Source organism: Orbicella franksi, chromosome 6 (genome assembly GCF_964199315.1).
Source record: "Orbicella franksi chromosome 6, jaOrbFran1.1, whole genome shotgun sequence".
In the NCBI taxonomy this organism is placed as follows: Eukaryota; Metazoa; Cnidaria; class Anthozoa; order Scleractinia; family Merulinidae; genus Orbicella; species Orbicella franksi.
This window is the reverse complement of record NC_138150.1, coordinates 4921423-4944910: the sequence shown is the minus strand read 5'-3', so window position 1 is coordinate 4944910 and position 23488 is coordinate 4921423. Positions and strand designations below refer to the sequence as shown.

General features: G+C 38.9%; 2 protein-coding genes across 3 annotated transcripts; both read left to right on the top strand.

Annotated features, from left to right (window-relative positions):
* Positions 1–5781: 5781 nt before the first annotated feature.
* On the top strand, positions 5782–9694 carry LOC145491306 (retinoschisin-like). Of its 2 annotated transcripts, XM_081470475.1 has the most exons (4): positions 5782–6009; positions 8244–8258; positions 8938–9008; positions 9428–9694. In XM_081470475.1, exons 1-4 carry the CDS (start codon positions 5955–5957, stop codon positions 9692–9694), a joined length of 408 nt encoding a protein of 135 aa, XP_081326601.1. In that variant the 5' UTR covers positions 5782–5954. The 2 variants fall into 2 exon arrangements, with proteins under 2 accessions (XP_081326601.1, XP_081326600.1); XM_081470474.1 differs by lacking the exons at positions 5782–6009; positions 8244–8258 and having other exon boundaries at positions 8705–9008.
* Positions 9695–10298: 604 nt separating this feature from the next.
* On the top strand, positions 10299–20314 carry LOC145491295 (uncharacterized). Its single transcript, XM_081470462.1, has 13 exons — positions 10299–10372; positions 10872–11224; positions 11653–11794; positions 12556–12908; positions 13394–13535; positions 13829–14005; positions 14602–14778; positions 15300–15476; positions 16233–16409; positions 17020–17196; positions 17566–17862; positions 18416–18724; positions 20076–20314. Exons 1-12 carry the CDS (start codon positions 10336–10338, stop codon positions 18721–18723), a joined length of 2517 nt encoding a protein of 838 aa, XP_081326588.1. The 5' UTR covers positions 10299–10335; the 3' UTR covers position 18724; positions 20076–20314.
* The last annotated feature ends 3174 nt before the right edge of the window (positions 20315–23488 follow it).

Sequence of the window (23488 nt, the reverse complement as noted above, 5' to 3'; positions counted from 1 at the left end):
CAGGATCAAGAACCTTCCAACATAACTCTTAGCCTGTTTTTTGCTTCTTTGAAGTTTGCCGGGCTTCTTAACCATTTCCGGATCCCTCCATTAGCTATGTTTTGATATATCCGGGCATTTGAGTTAAACAGCCACGTGCAATATTTCAAACAACTAAGTACCTTGGCTGAATGTTACTTTGTGAAGTGCCTCCTGTGGCTGAAAAGTAACAACCTGACCCTTCAGTTTTTGAAATTTCACGTTCTGTTTTAGTAGAGATACAGTAGATCAAAAGTAAGGCAAACACTGGGTGAAATTCCATCCAATACAAGGGACGGGATTGGGGGAATACTAGTCAGTGACGATAATAACTTCAGGTTACGTAGCATAAAGCTTCAAGGAGCATCACTATTCCGTTTGGATGGGATGCTAGGCCATTCTGGCCTATTATTTTGTCAGGGTACGTAGCCGGTCCTCATAAAAACAGGTACCCATAAAAGTACTGGCCAGCCGCGGTACTCATAAAAGGGTAAAAAGATGGCATCGTGAGAAATAAGTTAGTAACCAAAAGGGCATGTAAACTAAATATTTACATTCTTTTTTTTAGTACACGAACATTGTTTCTGAGGCCATGAAGCCATAACGCAAGCCGTTTTGGTAAGCCTTGCCTTTGGTAAGCCCATACATATCATAAGACCCTGCTGCATTTTCTCCAGTCCAGCATTTAGTGTCCTCCAAACCGAACAGCATGGTCCCTTGGTCGGAAGCCGCGGTTACACATTGCTTATATTTCGTTGAAGTCTTGGCAAAACGTTTAAATTTGAACAGGATGTCGCGCAGGGTTCGTCCTCTGTTTTGGTGGCATTTAATTGGCTTCCACGTTTCTGTCAGTAACAAATATTTTCAGAACATTAAATGGAGACTAATCATATAACATGTATAAAACATATTCTTCGTTGCTTCAACCGTACAGCTTCCAATTATCAGAGCCACGCTAATGACGTATGACCGTAAACGAAACTAAACTGCTAGTAATTACAGTATGTTTATAAGACAATACGCCACTTTTGCTGTTAGGTGTCCATTTTGGCCTGCTCAACTGCTTCCATGCTCAACAGCGTTTTCAGTGAGATAAATGTAATTTGCCAATTATTTAGCTCTTATTAACCGAGCAGGAGGTCTGTCTGGGAGAATCGTGACCGAGGTCGGGGTACAGGACGAACTGATTTGTACTAGCTGACATTTTGCTTGCGAACGGTGACGAGCTGAACTCGAAGGTGCCTAAATTCGTTCGTCCTCTTTACTTTCTGGCACGCACTTCCATAAATAAATATTTTCAGAAGAAGATAGTCAATATATTTGTACTTTAGTTTGCCGCTTTTTTACCACAAAATGTAACCGTTCTAGATCTAGATCTAACTAAATCTAGACTGCGTTCAATATCGATTTCAGCCAATTAAATTCGTGATTTCAGTAGTTCCAAGTCCTTGTAGACAGCCATATAATAAAAAGAACTAAGAAGACCATATTTTTTCTTTTTAGGGGTTTTTTCAATTCTTTTCGATTTTTCGTACTTTTCCAGTCATCGTGTGGTAAATGTATTGAATCTACTTGCGACTGGACTTCCAACTTAGAGCTCAAATAAATAAATAAAGAAAGAAAGAAAGAAATAATTACACAAACAAGATATAAAGTAAATAAAATTAAATCATTATAATTAAGTAATTACACAATTCGCATAGCTCCAATTTTAGATCCTTTCTTCTTACATTTGGTGAAAAGTATTCCTATATGACTGGTATTAAAAGGTGATTTTGTTTTTGGATTGAATTGTTTACAGTCGAATAATTCGCAATTATGTGAACGTGCCCATACATTCTCTGTAATGACGTTCCTATACATGCTCTGTAATTTAACAAATAATTTTTTCTAGCTTGAGTATTAGAGCTCTAGATCTGAAATTTAGCAGGCATCATCTCTGTACCATTGACCTTAAAACTGTTTGTTTTGTTTTTGGATTCAATTATTTATACCTGAGCAATTATCAGTTTTGTAAAACGATTCTGTGTATAATTGTTCAAGTCCAAATAATTGCATCGTATTTCGCTGTTAGTAGGACGCAGGATTACAGTATTGGATTACCATACTAAGGCCACGTACTGGTACGAATCCGGCACAAAAGCCTTTTTTTCCTTTTATTTTTGCTGGGGATGAACAGTGATTGGCTATATAGAACTTTGTCGTAGTTTTCTTGCAATTCCCTCAGCGGGAGGGCGCCATGGTAAAAATAATCGCTTGGAAATTTATATCTGAGAAAAGTACATCCGAAAACTAAACTGGTTTCGTACTGATTACACCATCAAATGGTACATTATTAAACCAGTTATCCCATGCAAGAAAATCCCTCTGGCTTATAAGTTTGTGTTTGTCTAGCGCAGTATCCTAACTGCTGACAATTCTAATCTCCTTATCAGGAAATCAAAGTATAACCAGTTAGAAAATGTTCTGATAAGACACTTAATCTGAAAAGAAACTTATTCTATGCAGCCAGTTAGGAGGGGAATCGCTCCAACCGCCCAGTTATGAATTAGACAAACTGGCTGATGAGGGGAGAATCCATTCCAGAAGATTGGTATCGGTACACAGAATATGAAGAGCCTCAGAAGCCCATCCACATTGACCACTACTGGAGAAAGGTTGATGACCTGAAGGGTACCATGGGTGAAAGGAAATTTCCATCAATTATGAAAGTTGTGAAGACAGGCTCTCTTATTCTTGGACATGGTAATGCAGAGGTTGAGAGGGTTTGAGAAGCCTCAATCAATGGCATTCGTGCAACAACTGACGGGTTGAAGGCTTTTGAAGGTCCTGGTTCTGTGCCAATCACCAGACAACTCCTTCAGCTGGTTCGTTCTGCTCATGCCAATTATGTTATACTTCTAGACAAAGAGCAGAAGGAGAAGAAAGAGGCCAAGAAGTACCTTACTCTACAGAAAGAACAAGCACTACAAATGGAAGCACAACAACGACAACTCACCAAAGGAAAGGAAGACTTGCTGAGTTAAGAGAAAGAAATAGAAAGACAAGCAACAGCCAAGCAAGATAGCAGGAGGTTGGAGATTCCGTCTTGAGATAGACAAATGCAAAATTGAAAACTGCTATGAAGAAGAAGGATTTTAAGGAAGTTTCTGTTGCTCAGGCCATGATTGAAGCAGCACAAAAGAAGATCAGCAAGGCTAACACAGTGATGCAGCAGACAAGGGAGAAGCAAAGATCTGTTTTTAAAACGAAAGTTTTTGTCACAGCCCAGCAAGCCAAAATCTAAGAAGTCATGAATGCTTATGTTGAAGACTTGAAACTTTGATTTACAAATCTACTGGGCACTTTTGCACTTGTGTTGTTAATCGAACGTCACCAAAAAAGTTGATAGAATGGGCTACTAACGGTACATGTGTATCCATGCAGTTTCAGTTATAAACTAAGGAAAAACTGTTGAAGTCATGTTGAAAATCGTTTTGTGCAGAAAAGTGATAAAAAAGTGGCTGCATCAAGCTACAGTTCATAGCTTTACTCAGTGTTTTGTTACTCATTCAAAATATGTTAGCTCCCTGAGCTTTATTTAGTACTGTTAACTTACCATAAGTGTTGAGTTTTTGGAGGTTGTAAGTGATCATGTGACTGTTGACAAACAATCGTTGTTGACATTTTGTAAATCATGTTACTGGCCGGTGAACACATAGTTTGCAAACGCGGGATACTACAACTGCAGTAACAAGTTCAGGGGCGGATCTAGGGGGAGAGAGCAGGAGTTGCGCACCCTCCTCCCCCAACTGCCTGAGATGAAGCCTTCTGCTTCGTATTCGCTTTTAAACTTTGTTAACCTCACCAGTCAGTTACGCAATTCCTTAGTTGTGCACCCCTCGTAAGAAAAATCCTGGATCCTTCCCTGAAGTTTTACATTTCTCGTTGTTTTAAATGACAATATCGGAGAGGAAAAAAAATTCATAGCATTCTTGAGAATGATATTTTGGTTGCTAAGACTTGTAAGTTGGCAATGTTTTTTCAACCACCTTATTGCATGAAATTGTCACGACACGTTAATTTCGCGATTTTGCGAAAATTTTGCATTTTGACTCACTTTAATTTCGCGTTTTTGAGTGAGACACACTATATTTCTTTGTCAATGTTATTTAAGATGTCCCTGAATTTGATCAAACAACTTAATCAACAACGTCCAAATAAACAGAAACGCAACTAATTATGTAAACAGTAACAAGAAAGATGTTCTCACAGTGTTTACAAGGCAATTGAAAGGTTTAAGCAACTAGTGGAACAGCACTACAACGAGCCAGTAAATGGACAGTTTGAGGATTGTACAAAAGAAGTGCTACCTGGAGTGGAGACGGAAAGCAGTACTGATGAAGAAGACCAGAACATTACCACAGAATAGTTCAAAATGATTGTTATAAACGTGTGTAATGGTAATTAAGTCGCTTTTTTAATTATTGACGTAATGTGAGTCACTTAATTTTCGCATCATGCTAATTTCGCGACATTTAATTTTCGCGTCACTTAAATTTCGCGATTTTTTTTAAATCGCGAAATTCGCGAAATTAACACGTCGCGAAAATTTCATTTAATAAAACATAATTATAATTGACCGAGAGATTTTTAAACCTGTAAGACATCAGAAAAAACGATTTCAAAAAACCTGACTTGGTGAGGTAGATCCCTCTATTGCACTTTTCGGTTTCCATGCTTTCACTGATTTCATCTGCACTAGTAGTGGATTGTTTGAGAATTTACATTCATCCTAAAGCTAGCCCCGAGGATGTACGCATCACTTCCTTTGGGATCGAATCGAAAAGGACCAAAGAAGACAATTTTTGGGGGATAAGCCTAAATATAGCAAAAATACTTTCTAGAATTGCTTTATCTGACTAGGTCAATTGAAACTTGTAAAGACATATTGGTTGTGGTCACATCAAGGCTATTAACTAATGTGAGAACAGACATAACTTTATGAAGACATGATTGATTATCACAGTTATACACAACTTAAAAAGCAGTTGTGAAATTAAAGCCTGAAAACAATTCAGGCCTGAATCTTTCTTTTATTTTGTTTTTTTTTTAGGCTTTAATTTCGCAACTCCTTAAGATGTGTATAACTGCGATGATCAATCATGTCTTCATATCTTTCTCCACAGTTCAAATATATGATCTTTTATATATTCACTTGAGACATAGTGTGACAGTAGTGTGACGTTCTCTCTATCCACTATCGGCTATAGTTAAGAACTGATTCATGCTTCGATGATGCAAAACAAGACTAATTAACTAAGTTACACTCAAGCAGTGTGCATGGATTAAGCCTTAAATTAGGAACAAGAACCCAATCAGAATGAAGTCGAGCAATAACGATATCATGCACAATTATGAACGTCACTATGAACAACACAACCAAGCCTGAAAAAAGGCGCGGTGAGAAAAAGAGACAATAGAATGCAAAGAAACCTTAACATAATTCGAAAACATCAGATGTGTCCCTTGTAATATCCTAAAAACGTTTGACCATATATTTCTTAATTTTCGACGACGGAAATAAGAAACAAGAACGACAAACAGCCTTCCAACCTTCTCCGGTCAGCCATGTTAGCATTTCCCAGATCCCTAAATTTTAGGGCTGTCGCGAGCAACATCTACGGAACATTTAAACATGACGTCATGCAAAGGCTGTTGAGAACTAAAAACAATTGGGAAGGCATTGGTGTGATTTGAATTCGACTGGAAGCTCTGGCTACAGTTAGGCCTGACGCCATTAAACTAAAGACTAATAACCAGAGTTAATGCTTTGATGTGACCAAGGCACCAATGAGATCTTTTGACATAATGAAATTATCATTAGGTGTCAATTTCTTAAACTGAGAAAACGTCACAATCGTGAAACGCGTTAGTCTTCTCAAGCTCTCAGTGCCATGATGGACATTAAGCTACACATTATTTTGCTGCTTCAACTTTTACTACCAAGCGGTAAGTTAATGTTTTTTCTTTGCTTGAACAATTACAGCAATTACAATTAATCTTACACTACAGTTACAAAAACAGTCTACGGAGTACGTATCTACGCGTCACAATTTACACATTACATATTACGAACTTACAGTATGCTACTAACAGAAAAAAGGAACTTTGATATTTTAGAGTTTTAATTATACAAGTTCTTTTTAACTTATTTTCTCCAAAAAAAATTTATTCGAATAAATAGCTTTAGTTTATGGTACCTATTGTGCCAACGTGTTCTACTGTTGTATGGATTGTACGTTTGGTGAGACATATGGGAGCTAAAACAGCCCTCAAATGCTTATCCGTGCGTTTTGCTTGGTTCTTGTTATCAATCTATATTTAAGGCTAGGAACAAAATACTGCTAGAGTCAGAGGAAACGGATATTTCCTCATCAAAAAATGTAACGCGCGTACGATAAAAAGGTTGCAGGGTGACAAGAAATTGATTTTATTTAGGCAAAAAAGAAACAGTAGGTTGTGTTAAAACTTGACTGATTGCAGTTATTGCTTCCCCTTCCCATGAGACTAGTCAGGCTTATGAGGGTGATCCGGCTATGAATGTAACTTTTTGATTTGAAATTACATTTTATTTTTTTCCTGTTGTGTGCATTTTCATCATACTGAAGATACGTTGCAAGGATCAGGAGCGCAGCAAACCACACGTGTAAACATAAGCTAATGATAAACGAACTTATTTCTTGATTAATTTCAACAAACTTAACGACCATTTTATTAAAAAGGCATCAAATCTGTCAAACCTACAGGGGGGTGGTTTTAAAAATGTAAACGGTTGTTGTAAAAGTTGCTTTAGCCAATCAACAAGAATGAATATGGTGGAAGTCTGTTGTTACTAACGAGAAGTTAAAGTAAAAATCGCTTTTTCCACTGAGCACCAATAACTTTCTGCTCTTCATATGCATAGTACTTGTAAATGACCTCCCCTCTTTCTAATTTTTTAGCTATTAACGGTTCGTAAGCGCAGAAAATATCAGCTTTCTTTGCATTCCTGCGAAGGTGGTTTGACTCCTAGGAGTAGCCTATTTTTCTTTAGGCAGTAAAATAATTAACCAAATAACGTTTTACTCCTCCAAAGAACCAAACAAATTGTGAAAATTCTAATCTCTCTCTTAAGAAGAACAAATGAATCAACTCCATTTATACTTTTCCCCATCCTCCCTTGACAGGTTCCTTTTGAATTAATTTGAGTACTTGCATGGTCTTTAAAAGCTATCCCAGGGAAAAATACATTAAGGGAGGTATTAATAAGTTGTTTATCTACATGTACAGCATCTGGCGATCAGTGACATACCAAAACAAACTTGTAAGAAGTACTCTAATAATGCAATAACATTTATTTCACATCGCCTCAAGGAAGGTTTTGTAAAGCTTTGGAATAAGGAATGACGTGACGTACTTTTAATCTAATTGACAAAATAGGCGCATAGGAAAAGCAATAAACATAATGATCACTTTAACACAAACTGTTTTAAAAAGACAATAGGATGACCATGTATTTATATAATTTTTAAATTGAATTTTAAATAGTTCTATTTTAATTTTCTTGTTCTTCGACCATTTTGATTTCAGAAGCTGGAAAAGAAAACCAACAGCGGTTCCAATTACCAATAAGACAACGCATGGTCTGAAAAAACTTGTAGTTATAACCGTCACTTCTGAAGATGTATGTTGTAACATACGAAATTAAACCTCAAGTTAATACATTAATTTTTTTAGACCATGCGTTGTCAATTGGAAATGTTTGTAACCGCTGTTGGTTTTCTTTTGCTTCTATTTTAATTAGATTTAGTTAGTTTATTAATATTATTATTCAAGGTGTGTTTTTTCGGTATGAAGGCCGTTTCTAAACTCGCGATGCAACAGGAACCTGAATGCCTCTGTGTTGTTTACATCAACAGTTCACTGATACACATACTTATAAAAGAACTATAGAAATATATCATACATTTTTAGGAGAGGGGAATACTATTGAATAAAAAGAGGTTAAAATCAGGCTAAGAGGCATCTCTTAATATAAGTTAGGAGCTCTGTTACTAATTTATTAGATCAGGAAAGCATTTCCCCGCCCCACTGCAGAACATAAGGGATTTCTTGTATTGATTTGTACTTGTCTAGTCTCATTGCTATAAAGGTGTAGGTCTCTTTCACATTCTACCACACGCTGTTCTTTTTTCCTTCTCCAGGGTATGCGGATGAAGGTATGCATGTACTGTGAAAAAAGGAAAGTGTCCATTTTTTCTCACCAATCTGCTTTCATAGTCCTTAACATTTCCCTCACAGCTAGCCTATATTTTGATCGTTATTTATACTAGAAATATTGAATGTACAAATAATTGGACTGCATACATCAAGAAGATGTAAAATAAAAAATAAGAGTTTTAATTAATTCTGCTATTTTAAGAATTACACTACCTTTTCGTGCGTGTACAGTATTAAAACTACTCAGCTTAGTCAATGTTAATTCAACCAATTTATTAGGTACCTCGTCAAAATGAGCAGTTAATGTGAAGAGCGATTGCTATTTTGGACTCTCCAACTGACCACTCGAAATGTCTAATGAACTGGGAAATGTTGAAAACTATACCAGTTTAACAGTCTGCCGTAAAGAGAGTTATAGTTGAGTTAAATTTAGTGACAGCACAAATTCAAGGAAACTACGGCATCGATTAGTTGTCGTAGTTGAAAGCTCCCCCAAGCCACTGCATTTTTACCTAAAGGTCTGAGTAAAATTGGTTTTGTAGTCATATCATGATCAATATTCATACTACGGTGCTTAAAATACTCATGAATTTATGCCAAAAAGATTTCTTTTACATAAAAAAGGCGCTTTGCTTGGTAATGGGTTCTATTGCACTTCACGTTTGTTAACACTTTTAGGTTGCCATGAAGAAGCCCTGGGAATGGAAAATGGGAAAATCCCCGACTCTGCCATCAAAGCTAACTACGAGGTAGATGCAGTACATATTTATACTTGTATACTCTTTGACGATACATCAGGCGGGTTAGCTCTCGACACCGTTAGTTATTTTTATCGTACCCAAATTTGGCGCGATTGTGATTCTTCTCCGGTAATAGTGTCAGTAGTTTCTGATCACGTGTCGTAGTCTTGAAGTCTGGCATTTTGAGGTTTCAAGTTAACCTCCAGCTAGTTGTGTCTAAATATTGGACAGGAGAGATGAAAGAAGAATCGACAGTTTACACTTTAAGACTTAAGAAAGAAAAACAGGGTTAGAAATGCTTAGAGGTACATTCCCCTGGTGCTCTTGAAAGTAAAAAGCTTGGCACAAGGTAGCTCAATTCCCTAAATAAGGGAACCCGGGCAATCAAATAATAAATTTATGAATCGACGCATTGTATACATTTGCAGTATAATGTAGCTCATGGAGCTACCAATGCTAGGCTAAATCACCGGGCAGGGAACGGCAAAACAGGCGCATGGTCAACTTTGTACCTGGAACAAGGACAGTGGATTCAGGTGGATCTTGGTGACATCACAAAGGTGACCAAGATCGGAACTCAGGGCCGAGAAGAACTGTATCAGTGGGTGACTGAATACAAGGTGTCTTATAGCTATGATAGCGGTTATTTTGAGTTTTACACGAACGGTCAATATGGCTCTGAAAAGGTAAGTTGAAACCAAAACATTTAGCTAAAGTCATACAGTAATTCAATGTTTTGTTTGTTTGTTTGTTTTCGTGTTATCCTCTGGAGATTGAACTTCCATGTAACTATAGAAAAACAAAGTCTACGCTGGGCGAAGTTGTGCATAAAGGCCGGAGTTTATCCCGACTAACGACTAGGAGTATTTTTTCTCCACTAGTGGATGAGATGCCAGTCCTTCGAAGGGTTATCGCACTCCACCACCCCAGCATTAAATTTACCGGTACCCATTCATACACCTCGGTGAAGAGAGATATTGTCTAAGAACACAATCCAATTACCCCCGTTCAGGGCACGAACCCGGATCGCTCGATTCAAACTCCAGCGCCTTGCAATGAGGTTATCTCCACAAACGTTGTTATATCTGATAATTATTAGATATACACTCTCAATATCGCATTGTCCATGTCGATCTCCTTGAAATCGGTCGCTGATCGTGCTCGTCCGCTTTTGCTAAACGCTTTGTTGATACTTGCCATTACGTACACGTGTCTGTTGTTATCACTTTAGGTCTTTCAAGGTAACAGTGACCGAGACAGCCTTCATATTAACACACTGGATCCACCAATCTATGCCCGCTACATCCGAGTTCAACCGGTATCGTATTATGGGTGGATGTCACTAAGAATGGAGTTGTATGGATGTCGTTCAGGTAAGAATACGTACAAATAAATGCATGTATGACATAATCAAAATATCTTTCCGGATACTAGGGAGCTAAAATAATGACCGCGGCGACGCTAAGACCGAGGCATATAGACATATATGACATATATGTCACATAGAAAGTCATATATTTAACATTTGAATTTCCTTATTATCTAGATCTCTTCAGTCGCCAATTGTTCTAAAAAAAACCGCCCAAATTTAATATGTAACGCCAGTGATCATTTCCAAAAGAAAATGCAAAAAAATCGTCGTCGGGGCTCACGTTCACCAAAATTAGGAAAAGCTTTGACATTTCACGTCATATACATAAAGAGTTATACCGCACGTGAACCATTCAAGCAGTCGAAGGAAGAATCATTCCACCATAACAATTGTGCAGTAAGTTGGCAATAGATAGTCAGCAGTTTGTATAAAGGATATACTACATAAATCACTTCTAAAATAAAACAAACTACAAATAAAAATCACTATTTCTCCTTCAGGCTTTCCCACCCCACAACCCCCTGCTTGCCAGGAAGGATTAGGTCTGGAAAATTATGCCATTCCGGACTCCTCAATAACTGCTTCAAGCAATGTAGCTTCGGGTACAACTTTATATATACCGGGCAATGGAAGACTTAATTTCAGGCTTAAAGCTGGACACTATGGGGCTTGGGCAGCTGGTAATTTACGAGACAACAGTTGGTTTCAGGTGAATTTTGGGCGTTTCGTTAAAGTGACAATAGTGTCCACTCAAGGAAGAGACGATACTTACGAATGGGTGAAAAAGTATCGTCTGACGTACAGTTATGACGGAAATTTTTTCCGTGACTACCTGGAAGACGGTTCTGTCAAGGTAATTTTTCTTCAATCTAAAACCTAATTGTTTTTTATTTGTGTGTTGTTGTGTTTTTGAAGAGTACCTAAGGTAGTCCCTCAAATTCGTTTTAGTTCACTCTTGGTCTTCAAAATCACAGGAAGGTCAAGAAATAGCCGATGATGTCACGAGTTATACTCACGTAAAGAGCCCAAAGGGATCTGCACTCATTTTTATACTCTATTAAAGCATCCACGGAACACCAATGGCTCTAACCCCCAAAGAACTAAGTACGATGTCTAAAAACAGGTTGAGAATGATTACAGTGGGGATGAGACCCACGTAAGCTATCTTATCCTTCATCCACTACTAGTTTGAGTTTATTTCCAAGCGCTCTATTGTGTAGTCTTAATCAGTTATGCCGTGTTTGTAATCAAGAAAGCATGTACTCTTTTGTTTTATTTAAGGAATTTGAAGGCAATAAGGATAGATTCTCAATTGTGAGTCACAAGCTAAAGAATCCTATTATTGCACGCTTCATCCGAATCAATCCATTGGAATACCACGTCTGGATTTCAATGAGGGCTGATTTCTATGGTTGTAAATCAGGTACGTAGCTGTCAACGTCGAATTAGTTGTAGAGTCAGCTGCAAGCGGCCGTATCAGTAGCAGTGTCAGCAATATTAGCGGTAGCGGCAGTGATCGTGGTAGTGGTAGTGCTCGTCGTACAGATCGTGGTAGCGGTAGCGGTAGTGGAAGTGGTGCTGGTAGTAGTAGCGGTAGTGGTAGTGGTAGTGGTAGTGGTTGTGACTGTGGTTGAGGCAGGGATTTTGATACAGTAATTGTAGTGGTAGTTGTAGTTGTTGTGGTTGCGGTTGTGTTGGTGGCAGTGGTAGTGCATTGGCAGTGCCAGTGGTAATGGTAGAGGTAGAGGCGGTGGTAATGGTAAAGGTAGTGGTAGTGGTAGTGGTAGTGGTAGTGGTAGTGGTAGTGGTAGTGGTAGTGGTAGTGGTAGTGGTAGTGGTAGTGGTAGTGGTAGTGGTAGTGGTAGTGGTAGTGGTAGTGGTAGTGGTAGTGGTAGTGGTAGTGGTAGTGGTAGTGGTAGTGGTAGTGGTAGTGGTAGTGGTAGTGGTAGAGGTAATAGTAGTGATAGTGGTAGTGGAAGTGGTAGTGGTAGTGGTAGAGGTAATAGTAGTGGTAGTGGTAGTGGTAGTTGTAGTGGCAGTCGTAGTACTCTTTTGTTACTTGTTTCCTTGTCTGTCAACACTCTAGATGTCTGTATTTTTTTGCGTCGACTTTCATTTTTGTTGTTAAAGGTATTTCTTTTCACATACATCAACAGCCTTGTTTCTCCCGTCTTGTTTTCTTAGGCTTCCAAATACCTCAAGAGGTCAGTTGCAAGGATCCACTAGGGATGCAAGATAAGTTAATTCCAGATTCCGCTATAACAGCCTCCACTACACTGGCCCCTGGGACTTTACTGTACGCTCCTGGTAATGCTAGGCTGCACTATAAGGGAGGAGTTGGACGTTATGGAGGCTGGATACCAGCAGTGAGTGATCATAGTCAGTGGCTTCAGATCAATTTTGGAAGAGACACACAAGTGACTGGCATTGCCACGCAGGGTTTTTACCATGCGGTTTACTATGTCAAGAGTTACACGCTTCAATACATTGATGACCGCGGTTTTCTTCAGCAATATCAGCCAGAAACACATACCAAGGTAAATATTTTGGTGAATATCTATACAATACAATTGAATGACTTTATTTCCAAGTTGTAACTACTAGCTGCCGACTGTCCCTGCAGGAGGACACCTGCAGTGTAATTTACAATCGAATAGATACGGTAGTTGAGCGTTGAGTGATATCCCAAAACATGGCTGCGGAGGAGACAAGAATTTACAGCATTAAAGCAGTAATTACCACATTAAAGTAGTGATTAGAGTCAATTAATATCTGATCTAAGAGTGCTAAAGAGGCGTTGAAGGACTTCAACTTCTCAAAATAGAGACACGGCAAATAGTTGGTTTCCTTCAAAATGGTGTACAAAATTTGGAAGAAATTGCACGAGCTACGATTGGTCATTTCATTCCTCAAGTTCGTGCAGAAATGATGGGATATTCGTTTAATAATACACGTAGTCTAGGCCTTTTAAAATTGTACAGTGACAAAAATTACGTTTCAGTAAACAATTATTCTTTTTAAGACTTTTAAAGCCAACAATGATAAAGACAGCGTTGTCAAATATGACCTGATTCCACCAATTACCACAAGGACCATAAGAATCATTCCTGAGGCCTGGTTCATTCTCATCGCTTTGCGTGTAGAGCTGTACGGATGTAAAGCAAGTAAGAATCTAATACTTTCCTTAATTAGTGATATGGCCCACCTTTATTGTACAGTCCTAAAAAAACTAACACATCCGAACTCACCCTATAAATAAGGTTGGCCAACTAGTTTGTTACCTCGCGCTACCTTTCTGGAATACTCATCTCCTCTACATTGATATTTGTCATTATTGACGCAGATGTGATTAGCTTCCCATCAAGTGACACAACCAAAGTATAAAATTCCATAATCTTTACACACTAAAGCATCCATTGCTGAAAGAAACCTACCGTGCCATATAATGTTTTTCCAGATAATGGCGGGTACTCTCAGTGGGGTGATTGGACTGAGTGTTCCGTAACTTGTGGTATTGGTCATCGCTATCGAAGGCGTTATTGCACAAATCCTCCTCCAAGCCCTGGTGGTAAGGATTGTTCTAGTCTGGGACCTGATACCCTCACAGAAGAATGCAACAGTGGAGGTTGTCCAGGTAAGGAAATGATCGCGAGACAAAGCATAACGTTCGGATGAGTTAGAGGTTTCCATTTCTCCAAAAATGATGATGATAATGACGATGATGATGACGATGATGAAGACGATGACGACGATGAAGATGATGATAATGATGATGATGATAATGATGATGATGATGATGATGATGATGATGAAGACGATGACGACGATGAAGACGATGACGACGATGAAGATGATGATGATGATGGTGATGATGATGATGGTGATGATAACTTTTACGTCTCAGTAGGCCTCGAGCATGACTTTTCTCTGACGGTTCAACAAGAGGAAGCAACTTTGTCTATCGCTGATAGCCAGCAAAGCGACGTGTAACGTCATCTGCGTTGCTCTACCGCGGTTATTGACTGTGACGATTGGGTCGAATTCGTAATCTTAGTTCTACAACTTCGCTGACAATGTCTACGACTACCTTAAACAGACGTTGCTTAATTTAGCACAAGCTGTTGGTGAAAAAATCGAGCAATTATTTACTTGCAAAAATATGCAACTAATCCATTGACTTTATTGTTTTGAGAGGTCCGATTCGGTTCTTCTTTTTTCACTTCTGTATAGTAAATGGTAATTACTCCGATTGGGGACCGTACGGCGAGTGTTCAAAAACGTGTGGAGGTGGGGTGAAGACACGTAAGAGGACATGTACCAATCCGCCCCCCGCAAGCGGAGGAGAAGACTGCAATGTCCTTGGACCTGACATTTCTACCACGGAATGCAATATCCAGGAATGTCCAGGTAAAATGGAAAATCAATAGAGTCTGATTTTAACTTTTTAACTTTTAATCCTAAACTACAAATCTCAAATAAATAAAAGGGATCTTCATAGTCCCCGGAGTAACATTTGCAAAAACTTCTTTCTTGCAGTACAAAATTCTTTCACCCATCTTTACTTATTTGATTCACAAGTGAAATACCTATCAGCACTAACAGTTGCTAAATTGCAAGTTCCTAGCGCCTTTGACGTAAGCTATTGATGATGCTCTGTAGTTCATAGATAGCGTCCGCCCTCAAATTTATCTTTGTGGACGCTAGATCTTGCAAAGGGTATTGATGATTAAAACTTCATCGTTTGACGCAGTTTCTGAGCCATTTCCTGAGAACCATAAATAAACTCAGATTTTGCTTGCCTTTTCTAATTAGAATGACTGTATTCGAGATGCAAATAATGAATTTGTCGAAAATCCCATCAAAATCGTTCCCCATAACGTAATTAGACAGAAATACAAGACTGGCTTTTCCTCCCTCGCCTTTTATAGTTAACGGTGGTTACTCGGATTGGAAACCGTATGGCGAGTGTTCGAAGACTTGTGGAGGTGGGGTAAAAACGCGAAAACGAACGTGTACCAATCCACCACCGGCAAACGGAGGAAAAGATTGCAGTGTACTGGGACCCGACAGTGCTACCAGCGAATGCAACAATCAGGAGTGCCCAGGTAAGGATATGGACAATATCATCGCCTACATTTGGTTCATCTTATCAGCGACTTCGAATTCTGGCACCTCTGAAAGCAGCTGGACTAAAACATCATGATAAAGAAAAACCTTTTCCACAGTGGCTGGGAGAATATTGTTGAAAGCTAGGCTAGAGGCTAGAGACCTGAGCTAGGCTATAAAACGTGCAAAGAAAGATCCTTCCCACAGTGAGGCGGGGAGGGGATTGTGAGGAGCTACAGTGTAGGTAAAGCGTTAGGCTAAAAAACATGCATAGAAAGATTATTTGCCCAGTATGGATAGGAGAGGATTGTGAAGACCTATTGGAGGCTAAATGTAAGACTCCTGCGCTAGGCTAAAAAGTATACAAAACACGAGCCTTTGGCCAGTGTTCCAGGGAAAAGGGTTTCGAAGCATCCTTTCGTATTACTTAAGGTGTTGGGATTCCATTGTCATAAGCAAGAGACATTTTAAAAATACCTGATTTTCTTTCACATTTTTTCAACAGACATTGAAGCCACCTTTTTTATAAAAGCTATTTTGACTTTTATCATTTAATTTCTTCTCATCAAACGTCTGCTTTTTTAGTCATCTTTTATTCTTATTTTTTTTTCTTTTCACAATTTTATTGTAATCGGCGCAATGGGCAGATAGAAAATTTGGCGCTTCGTAAGTAAAATAAATATTATGAGTACATAGAAAGAGATCTTCGCAGGTAATTATATTTTTGTTATTTATACTATGAAACATTTTCGTAGTGAATGGTGGTTATTCAGATTGGGAACCGTACGGTGAGTGCTCAAAGACCTGTGGGGGTGGGGAACAGACGCGTAAAAGAACGTGTACTAATCCACCACCATCACATGATGGAGAAGACTGCAGTGGACTTGGACCCGACAGTTCTAGCAGGGAATGCAACAATCAAGAGTGTCCAGGTAAAATGGACAAATAGCGACCGTTAAGTTCCATAGGGTGACTACCAGCGACCCCGTGTCACTCATCCCACGAAGAAAGCAAGGACCAAAATTCCACTGAAGTTAGCACATCGCGAAACTAAGGACGCGCAAAAGTTACAACCCTCTGTAAGAAGCGACAACTTATCTGGACGTATTGTTAAAAAAAGGAATGGAAATACTAACAAATAGCACATATCTTGTAGGAAATACCTGATGTAAGCAACCCCCTCCATTTTTGTGTTCACAACTCCATTAACATTTTTAAAACACACAATATTTTTTGAAGCTGTGTCATGTCGCATACTCCCTCCTTTAAACTCCACCAGCCTCCTACCCTGCCACAGCCCCACCTCATTATAAAAAGATCAGTCCACGAGCACGTTTCGCATACAATCATTCTTTATGATTGTAAACACTATTCCGTGATCATGCAACGGCCAATTCTCTCATTGGGATCAGGGATTCATCATCTTGGACTGGATGTTTTTTTTTTATGAATACAACTACCATGATTCCCTGCAGGCGAGTCTCATAGAGGGAGTGGGTCATTCGTTGTAATTATTATTATTATTATTTTTTTTATATATAGTAAACGGTGGTTATTCAGACTGGAAGCCGTACGGTGTGTGTTCGAAGACTTGTGGAGGTGGGTTGCAAACACGAAAGAGAACATGTACCAATCCACCGCCTTCTAATGGCGGAAAGGACTGTAGTGGACTGGGACCCGACAGCACTACCAGGGAATGCAACAATCAGGAGTGTCAAAGTGAGATAAAACTTCTTTGGTTTGACATTATGTGATATTTTGTCAGGCGGGCATGGGGGCAGCTAGGCTTGCCAAACTAGACAGCAAATAGCGAGAAGATATAAAATCATTAACTCTCTCATTTTAGTCTCGTTTCTGAAAAGATTCTTTTTTTCAGTAGCTGTTATTGCAATTATCAGACAAACAAACGAGGCAAATTTCTTTCCTTTCAAATCGCATTATTATCACTTTGCCTTTGCCGATGACTTCAAACAAGAATAAATGTCTATATCTGATAATGATTTGTACTGGTAGTTTATCAAAGTATTTTAACAAAAATAAAATTTGTCAGAATATTTTTATTTATGTATTTTTTTTTTTTAATGACAGAAACTTGGAAGCCAGTGGGATGCTACCAAAACAGAGGACGAGCTCTGGGTGAAATCCTGTTCAAATTTAAACGATTTGGCAAGATGGAAAAGAAATATGGGCAATGCGTGACCACGGCTACCCAAAAAGGAATCACGCTGTTCGGTTTAGATGATACCAGATGCTGGACTGGCCAGAATGCTGCAAGTTCGTATGGTATTTATGGAACTGCTGTAGGGAGGTGCGGCTCCACCAAAGGCGGTTTGCGATATGGCTTCTTGGCATCAGAAATAGTGTTTGTTTACCAAAAGAAAGGAGGTAAAATAATGGGGCTAGATGCCTGTTTTTTTGTTTTGTTTTGTTTTGTTTTGCAAACGTAATTTTCACAGTATTGTCTAATTATGAGTAACCGAGTTTGAATGTCTGGTATTAATTAGCATAGATTTTTACAATTTTTTTCTCCGTTTTCTCCTTAGCGTTAGCTTTGATTTTGAAGATTTATGTAACAGTGAAGACTGTCGTTGACCACATTTCCAAGCACCTCGAATTTCATCAAAAATTCTCCGCTACGTGGTATATTTTCTACTCTCATCTCGTTGTTTGTAAATGTGGTCAAACACTGTCTTTTGTGTTTGAAATGTTACACCCAATCAAAGGAGAACTACTCCTAGGGTTTCGTAAAGCGAATTGCAAATTCCCAAACAAGGCGGACTACATGTCCTGTACAGTCCTTTCCTTACTGTCCTGATATTCCTAACACTGTAACTGAACCATATTTTCTTTTTTTTTATTTGAGTGTTCACAATTGGTTATTTTTAAAAGCTAAATACTCCGGCGCTTAATAAAAGTTCAGTCATTCATTCTTTTAAAGGTGACTGGGAACCTACTGGTTGCTACAACAACGTGTCCCCTAGAGAAGCTTTCGCTTTGCCTGAATTATTTGACGACAAAGTGAGTGCTAAGGGTCCTGATGCAATTTTCGACTACTGCAAGGGGAAAGCTGAAGCGCTTGGCTACAAGATTTTTGGAGCAGACAATGAGAGTTGCTGGTCAGGGGATGACGCCAAGAATACTTATAAGAAGTACGGGGAGTCCAAACTATGCGAGTTTAGTAAGAGGACCGGCAATGGTTCGGGAAAGACGGTCAACGGAGATGTGTTTGTCTACGAATTGGCCTGAGGTTAGCTGATAACATTAGTAGCAGATGTCTTCACTCATGCCAAGCTTTTAACTTTCCAGCAGGTTGCAGTGGGGGAGCGATTTCACTCCTTCACTCCTTCACTCCTTCACTCCATCACTCCATCACTCCTTCGCTGCTTCGCTGCTTCGCTGCTTCGCTCCTTCGCTCAATCTTATGTGGCCACCCAGCCAAGTAGGAACCCTGCCGAACAGGGCTTAACTTTGTTCAGCGGACTAGAAGCAGTGCTGTCCTTGTGGCATAGTGTACGCCACTCTAGGTTGGACTTTTAAAATAATTTTTAAGATATCTCAATAGGTAACAAAGAAAAAAATTACTGATACTGGCTGGGAAAATAAAGAACGAAAATAAATAGGAATGAAAATGAGAGTTATTACTTGCTTTGGTAATCGGACATGAAGTGGTACTTTCTTTATAATTGTCTTGGTCTCTCGGACGAGGATCACCGATAACTTCATGAATGTTTTCAACCTTGCCACATCTCCTCGTGTATTCTCTTGCCGTTACGTTTTGAAATTTTAACAATGCCAGTGGGCTTTAACTTTAACTTAACCTACGGATTAAAACGCTTTATACCGAGAATCCATTTTCGAAGTTGAGTGGCTCATAGCCACTTTGATTTGTATAAAATTAGGTTCTTAAAGCTTTAATAAAAGTCATACGCACTCTATGAGTGAGCCCAGTAGTTGGTCTACTGGGCACCGAAACATCTGCAAAGTGCGGTTGACCTGAATCCTGGTTGACGCAGTGGCTTAGTAATGTTGTGTAGTTGTTACTCTCACGGTGCCTCTCTGTTACTGGGATATATTCCCGTGCCTGCAAATTGTCAGGGCAAGCAAAAAATACTGGGAATTAGCTTTCCAACTGCACCGATGGGCCATGCAATCACGTTCTTCGAATTCCAAGAACTAGAGCGAACCGTTAACTCCACGTGCTATAATTGCGGTCAACTCTACTGAATTTAATAACCTGCAGTTGCTCTCACTAGCTAGTTTGATAGCTATTACAATAACTGATAAACTGCAAAACCCCTCATTTATGGCTTCTAATAGACCACGAATAGAAGGAGATTTAATTGGGAGGACCTTGTCCCATACCTCATAGTAACTACTTTTTGTCAGGTGGCAGCTCTCGTGAGGTCTCACATGAATAGCTCGATACACCTTGAGATAACGATAGAACAAATAACAGAAACAATGACCCTGGCCCCAAACCAATAACAGACGATGCATTACGAAGACAAAAATAATAACAAGCTTACGAGAACTGCTACACTCGCGATTACTTTCCGCTCGACTAATTATATATTTTGGGTTATTTATTCTTTTCACAGGACTTGGTGCTGAGTGGATTGCCAAACTGGAAATAAGGCAGACGTAGACAAAGGGATGCTGGTTTTATTCATAGTGTAATCGAGGTTTTTGATCTCTGAAAGGCACCTTATTACATGAAATTTTCGCGACACATTAATTTCGTGATTTAAAAAAAAAAAATCGAAAAATTAAAGTGACGCGAACATAACATGACGCGAAAATTAAGTGACTCACATTATGTTACTGTTGGCATATAGTTCCGCCGTCGCGTTTTGTTAATTTTGACTTATTTTTACCTTTGAATGAGTCGGTTTACTATATCCCCGATTAACTTCAAGGAAATAAATTTTGCGTTACCCAAAAACTCGAAGTTAAAGTGATTCAAGATAGGGAATATTCGCAAAAATAACAGAATTTAAGTGTCGCGAAATATGGGCACCTCAAAATCGCGAAATAAAGTGTCGCGAAAATTTCATGTAATAAGGTAGCTTGAATTACTGGTGTTTGGAATGGTGACGCAAGAAAGTAAATTGTTTCTCGCTAATATGCATGTGTGGAATATTGTATCTGCACGTAACTTAAAACGGCATTGTCTTGATCTAAGGGTAATGAAATGTGTTTGAATAAACCTGCTGTGGTCTCGAATCAATTTTTGTCTTTGTTGCCAGCCCTCTTTCACCCCCAGGTCTCCCTCCGCTTTCACGCCTTCTGGAATCCAAGATGGTGGCTATTCACATAAATCTGTAGGAGATACCTGATGTAAGCATCCCCCTCCATTGTGTGCCGTGTTCACAACTACATTAACTCATATAATAATAAATTATTATTTTATTTGAAGCTATGTTTTGGTGCATACCCCGCTTCCTCAAAGCCCACCAGCCTCCCATCTTGTAACAGCCCCACCATCATCAAACAAAAGTAAGAAACCTGCAATGACGGATATGTGCGAGTGTTTATCAGGCAACACAAAACTCTCTCAATTACCTCTTTTCACAAGCCAGACGAACTCGGTCAAGTAGTATTCCTAGGGTGGAAGCCTTTGGAGCCTGAAAAGTTAGAGCCGGGTCGTTGTCACACTATCTCGGGAGTTGAGACCTAAAATGGTCACTTTAGTACTGGGTATAAGCTGGAACAAACACTGGATGTGTTACCCGTCAAGAAAGAAGGTACTCGAGTCAATCCTTAAGAAGTATTTCAACAGAATGAGAGAATACAAGTGAATCTATGAAGGATGGTATATTTGAACTGCCGAGAAAGATATGAAGACATGATTGATCATCGCAGTTATACACACAACGTAAGCAGTTACGTTGTGAAATTAAAGCCTAAAAAAGAAAAATTCAGGCCAGAACGGGGTTTGAACCCCTGACCTCTCCGGTATCGCAGAGGTCATGGCCCTGGTCTGAATTCCGTTCAGGCCTGATTTTTTTTTTCTTTTTTTCAGGCTTTAATTTCACAACTGCTTAAGTTGTGTGTATAACTATGATGATCAATCATGTCCAAAATGAGTGAAATCGAGATGAAAGCAATGGTTTGTTTTGTTGTTTTTTAGTTGGCATCAAAAGTAAAGAGAAAAGGCATAAAAAAGCTAACGAAATTAGTGAAGGTGTTGTTTTGTCCAAATGTGTGCGCAAACATTCCCTCAAGAATGGGTGAACATAATAGCACAGAAGGTGGAACTTTGTGAAATGAGGAAATAAATTTACTTGCAATTTCCAACTTTTCGTGTAATTTCTCATAATAAAAACCCTCGCTTGATGACCTCACCCCTTTCCATTTGATTGCCAATACGCCTAAAAACTACCAGTTTCTTTTCAAGGACGGTGCCACCTAAATACAAAGGCAGTTTTCCCAATTTAGAAACATATGGAAAAAGGAGATCTTAGCAAAGGCTATTGGAATCTAGAAAGAAAAGTGGGAATAGCCACGCATTTTTCCGAGATAATTTGCCTTGAATATCGAATAAAATGCTGATGTCAACATTTTTCTAAAAAAAAAAAAGGAAAATACTTTTTCAAAGATTTCCCTAGAATTCCCCATTACATACAGAAAAGCAAATGCATTTATAAAGATTTTTTAGCTAAATGGTAAAATAATAATAATAGTAATAATAATAATAATAATAATAATAATAATAATACACTTTTGGTATGTTTTTAATAACAAAATCGTCTCAACATTGCTTTTATCGTCCCTGACAGCTCTCCTCTGGTTTAGCCAAAATAGTCTAAATAGCTTTTCCTCATAGCCAGAAACTAATTATATGTTGAATAATCTTGCCACTTGCATTTCATAACATAAAATGTAGTTATAACCACGCGTTTTTAAAAGTTACACGAGTTGTTTTAATCTCTTTTGAAAATTTTTTCGGTACCCGTTACATTTTTTTGTCACTTCCCCGGAAAGTCGAGCATTTGCGTCTCGCACTTGTTTTTGCGAGTGCACTAACCCATCTGCAGGTACAAGTTTACAGTTGGATTTCAATACAATTTTCTACGGGTAACAGCTTAGGTTTTCAGCTTGAAGCCGTTTGTAGTAAGCAATATGTTTATTTTCTTGCGTTCCTTGGTTTAGTTCAGGTTCATTAAAATTGATTTGGTCAAGGTAGGAAAATTTTGCTCTCATTTTATTATCGTACTTGGTAGCGTAGCTGGTTACGTCAATGTCAAACCTAGCGCGCGCATGGCGTGTAAACCATGTATTGCGCGATGCGCATGATGTGTGCCAGGAGCCATAATCGGGGACGGAGACCGTAAGTCTCGGGATTCGCGCGCACCTATGATATGGGACAATTTTTCTATTTTTAGAACAAATTGCGCCATCCTGACGTCATATATCCGCGCGGATTCACGCACATGTCAGGGGCTCTCGCGTGGATGTTGTCACGTTGCGTGATCAAATGGTGAGAGTTGAGAGATTCTCTTGCGTATTTTTCACAGCGATGGCAGGGAATAAGGGAATACGAACCAGGGCGCTTATATGTAGTTTTATGCTCTGAGCTAACGGAAAAAGTGGGTTTTTCAGGGTCGAAAACAAGACTTCAATCTCGTGCTGGGAATGAATAATAAGATCTGCTCACGCTAGTTGTAAGCTTACGCGTATGCTTAAGAATATAGCACGAAAACTCTCTACTCTGGTATCGAGTTAATTTGTGAGTTTCTCAGACAATGTTTAATCATAACCAAAACCTGTTTTGATGGTTTCTTATTGTCTCTGCTTGTTTGGTGAGTTTGCAAAAGTTTTTGAAAGGAAAGTCTGACGCGTACAACTAGCTCATTTGCATAGTGCATGCAGTTCGTGCACTTTCAAGTCCGAGTCGGTGTTTCAATTGTCAACAAATCTTGACAAAGATTTCTTTCGTTATCTTTTGTGCTGAGATGCTGCAACAAATTTCACGAATGCAAAAAAGGCTACTAACATCATGTGTGTTTCT

What these genes read in the sequence shown, in the direction of transcription:
- LOC145491306 (XM_081470474.1), top strand. Translation starts at nt 8,853, where the DNA reads ATGCCAAAAAGATTTCTTTTACATAAAAAAGGCGCTTTGCTTGGTAAT. An exon ending in CCATCAAAGCTAACTACGAG is followed by an intron (nt 9,009 to 9,427) that starts GTAGATGCAGTA and finishes ATACATTTGCAG; the next exon opens with TATAATGTAGCTCATGGAGC.
- LOC145491295 (XM_081470462.1), top strand. Translation starts at nt 10,336, where the DNA reads ATGTCACTAAGAATGGAGTTGTATGGATGTCGTTCAG. An exon ending in GCTGTACGGATGTAAAGCAA is followed by an intron (nt 13,536 to 13,828) that starts GTAAGAATCTAA and finishes ATGTTTTTCCAG; the next exon opens with ATAATGGCGGGTACTCTCAG. An exon ending in CAATATCCAGGAATGTCCAG is followed by an intron (nt 14,779 to 15,299) that starts GTAAAATGGAAA and finishes CGCCTTTTATAG; the next exon opens with TTAACGGTGGTTACTCGGAT.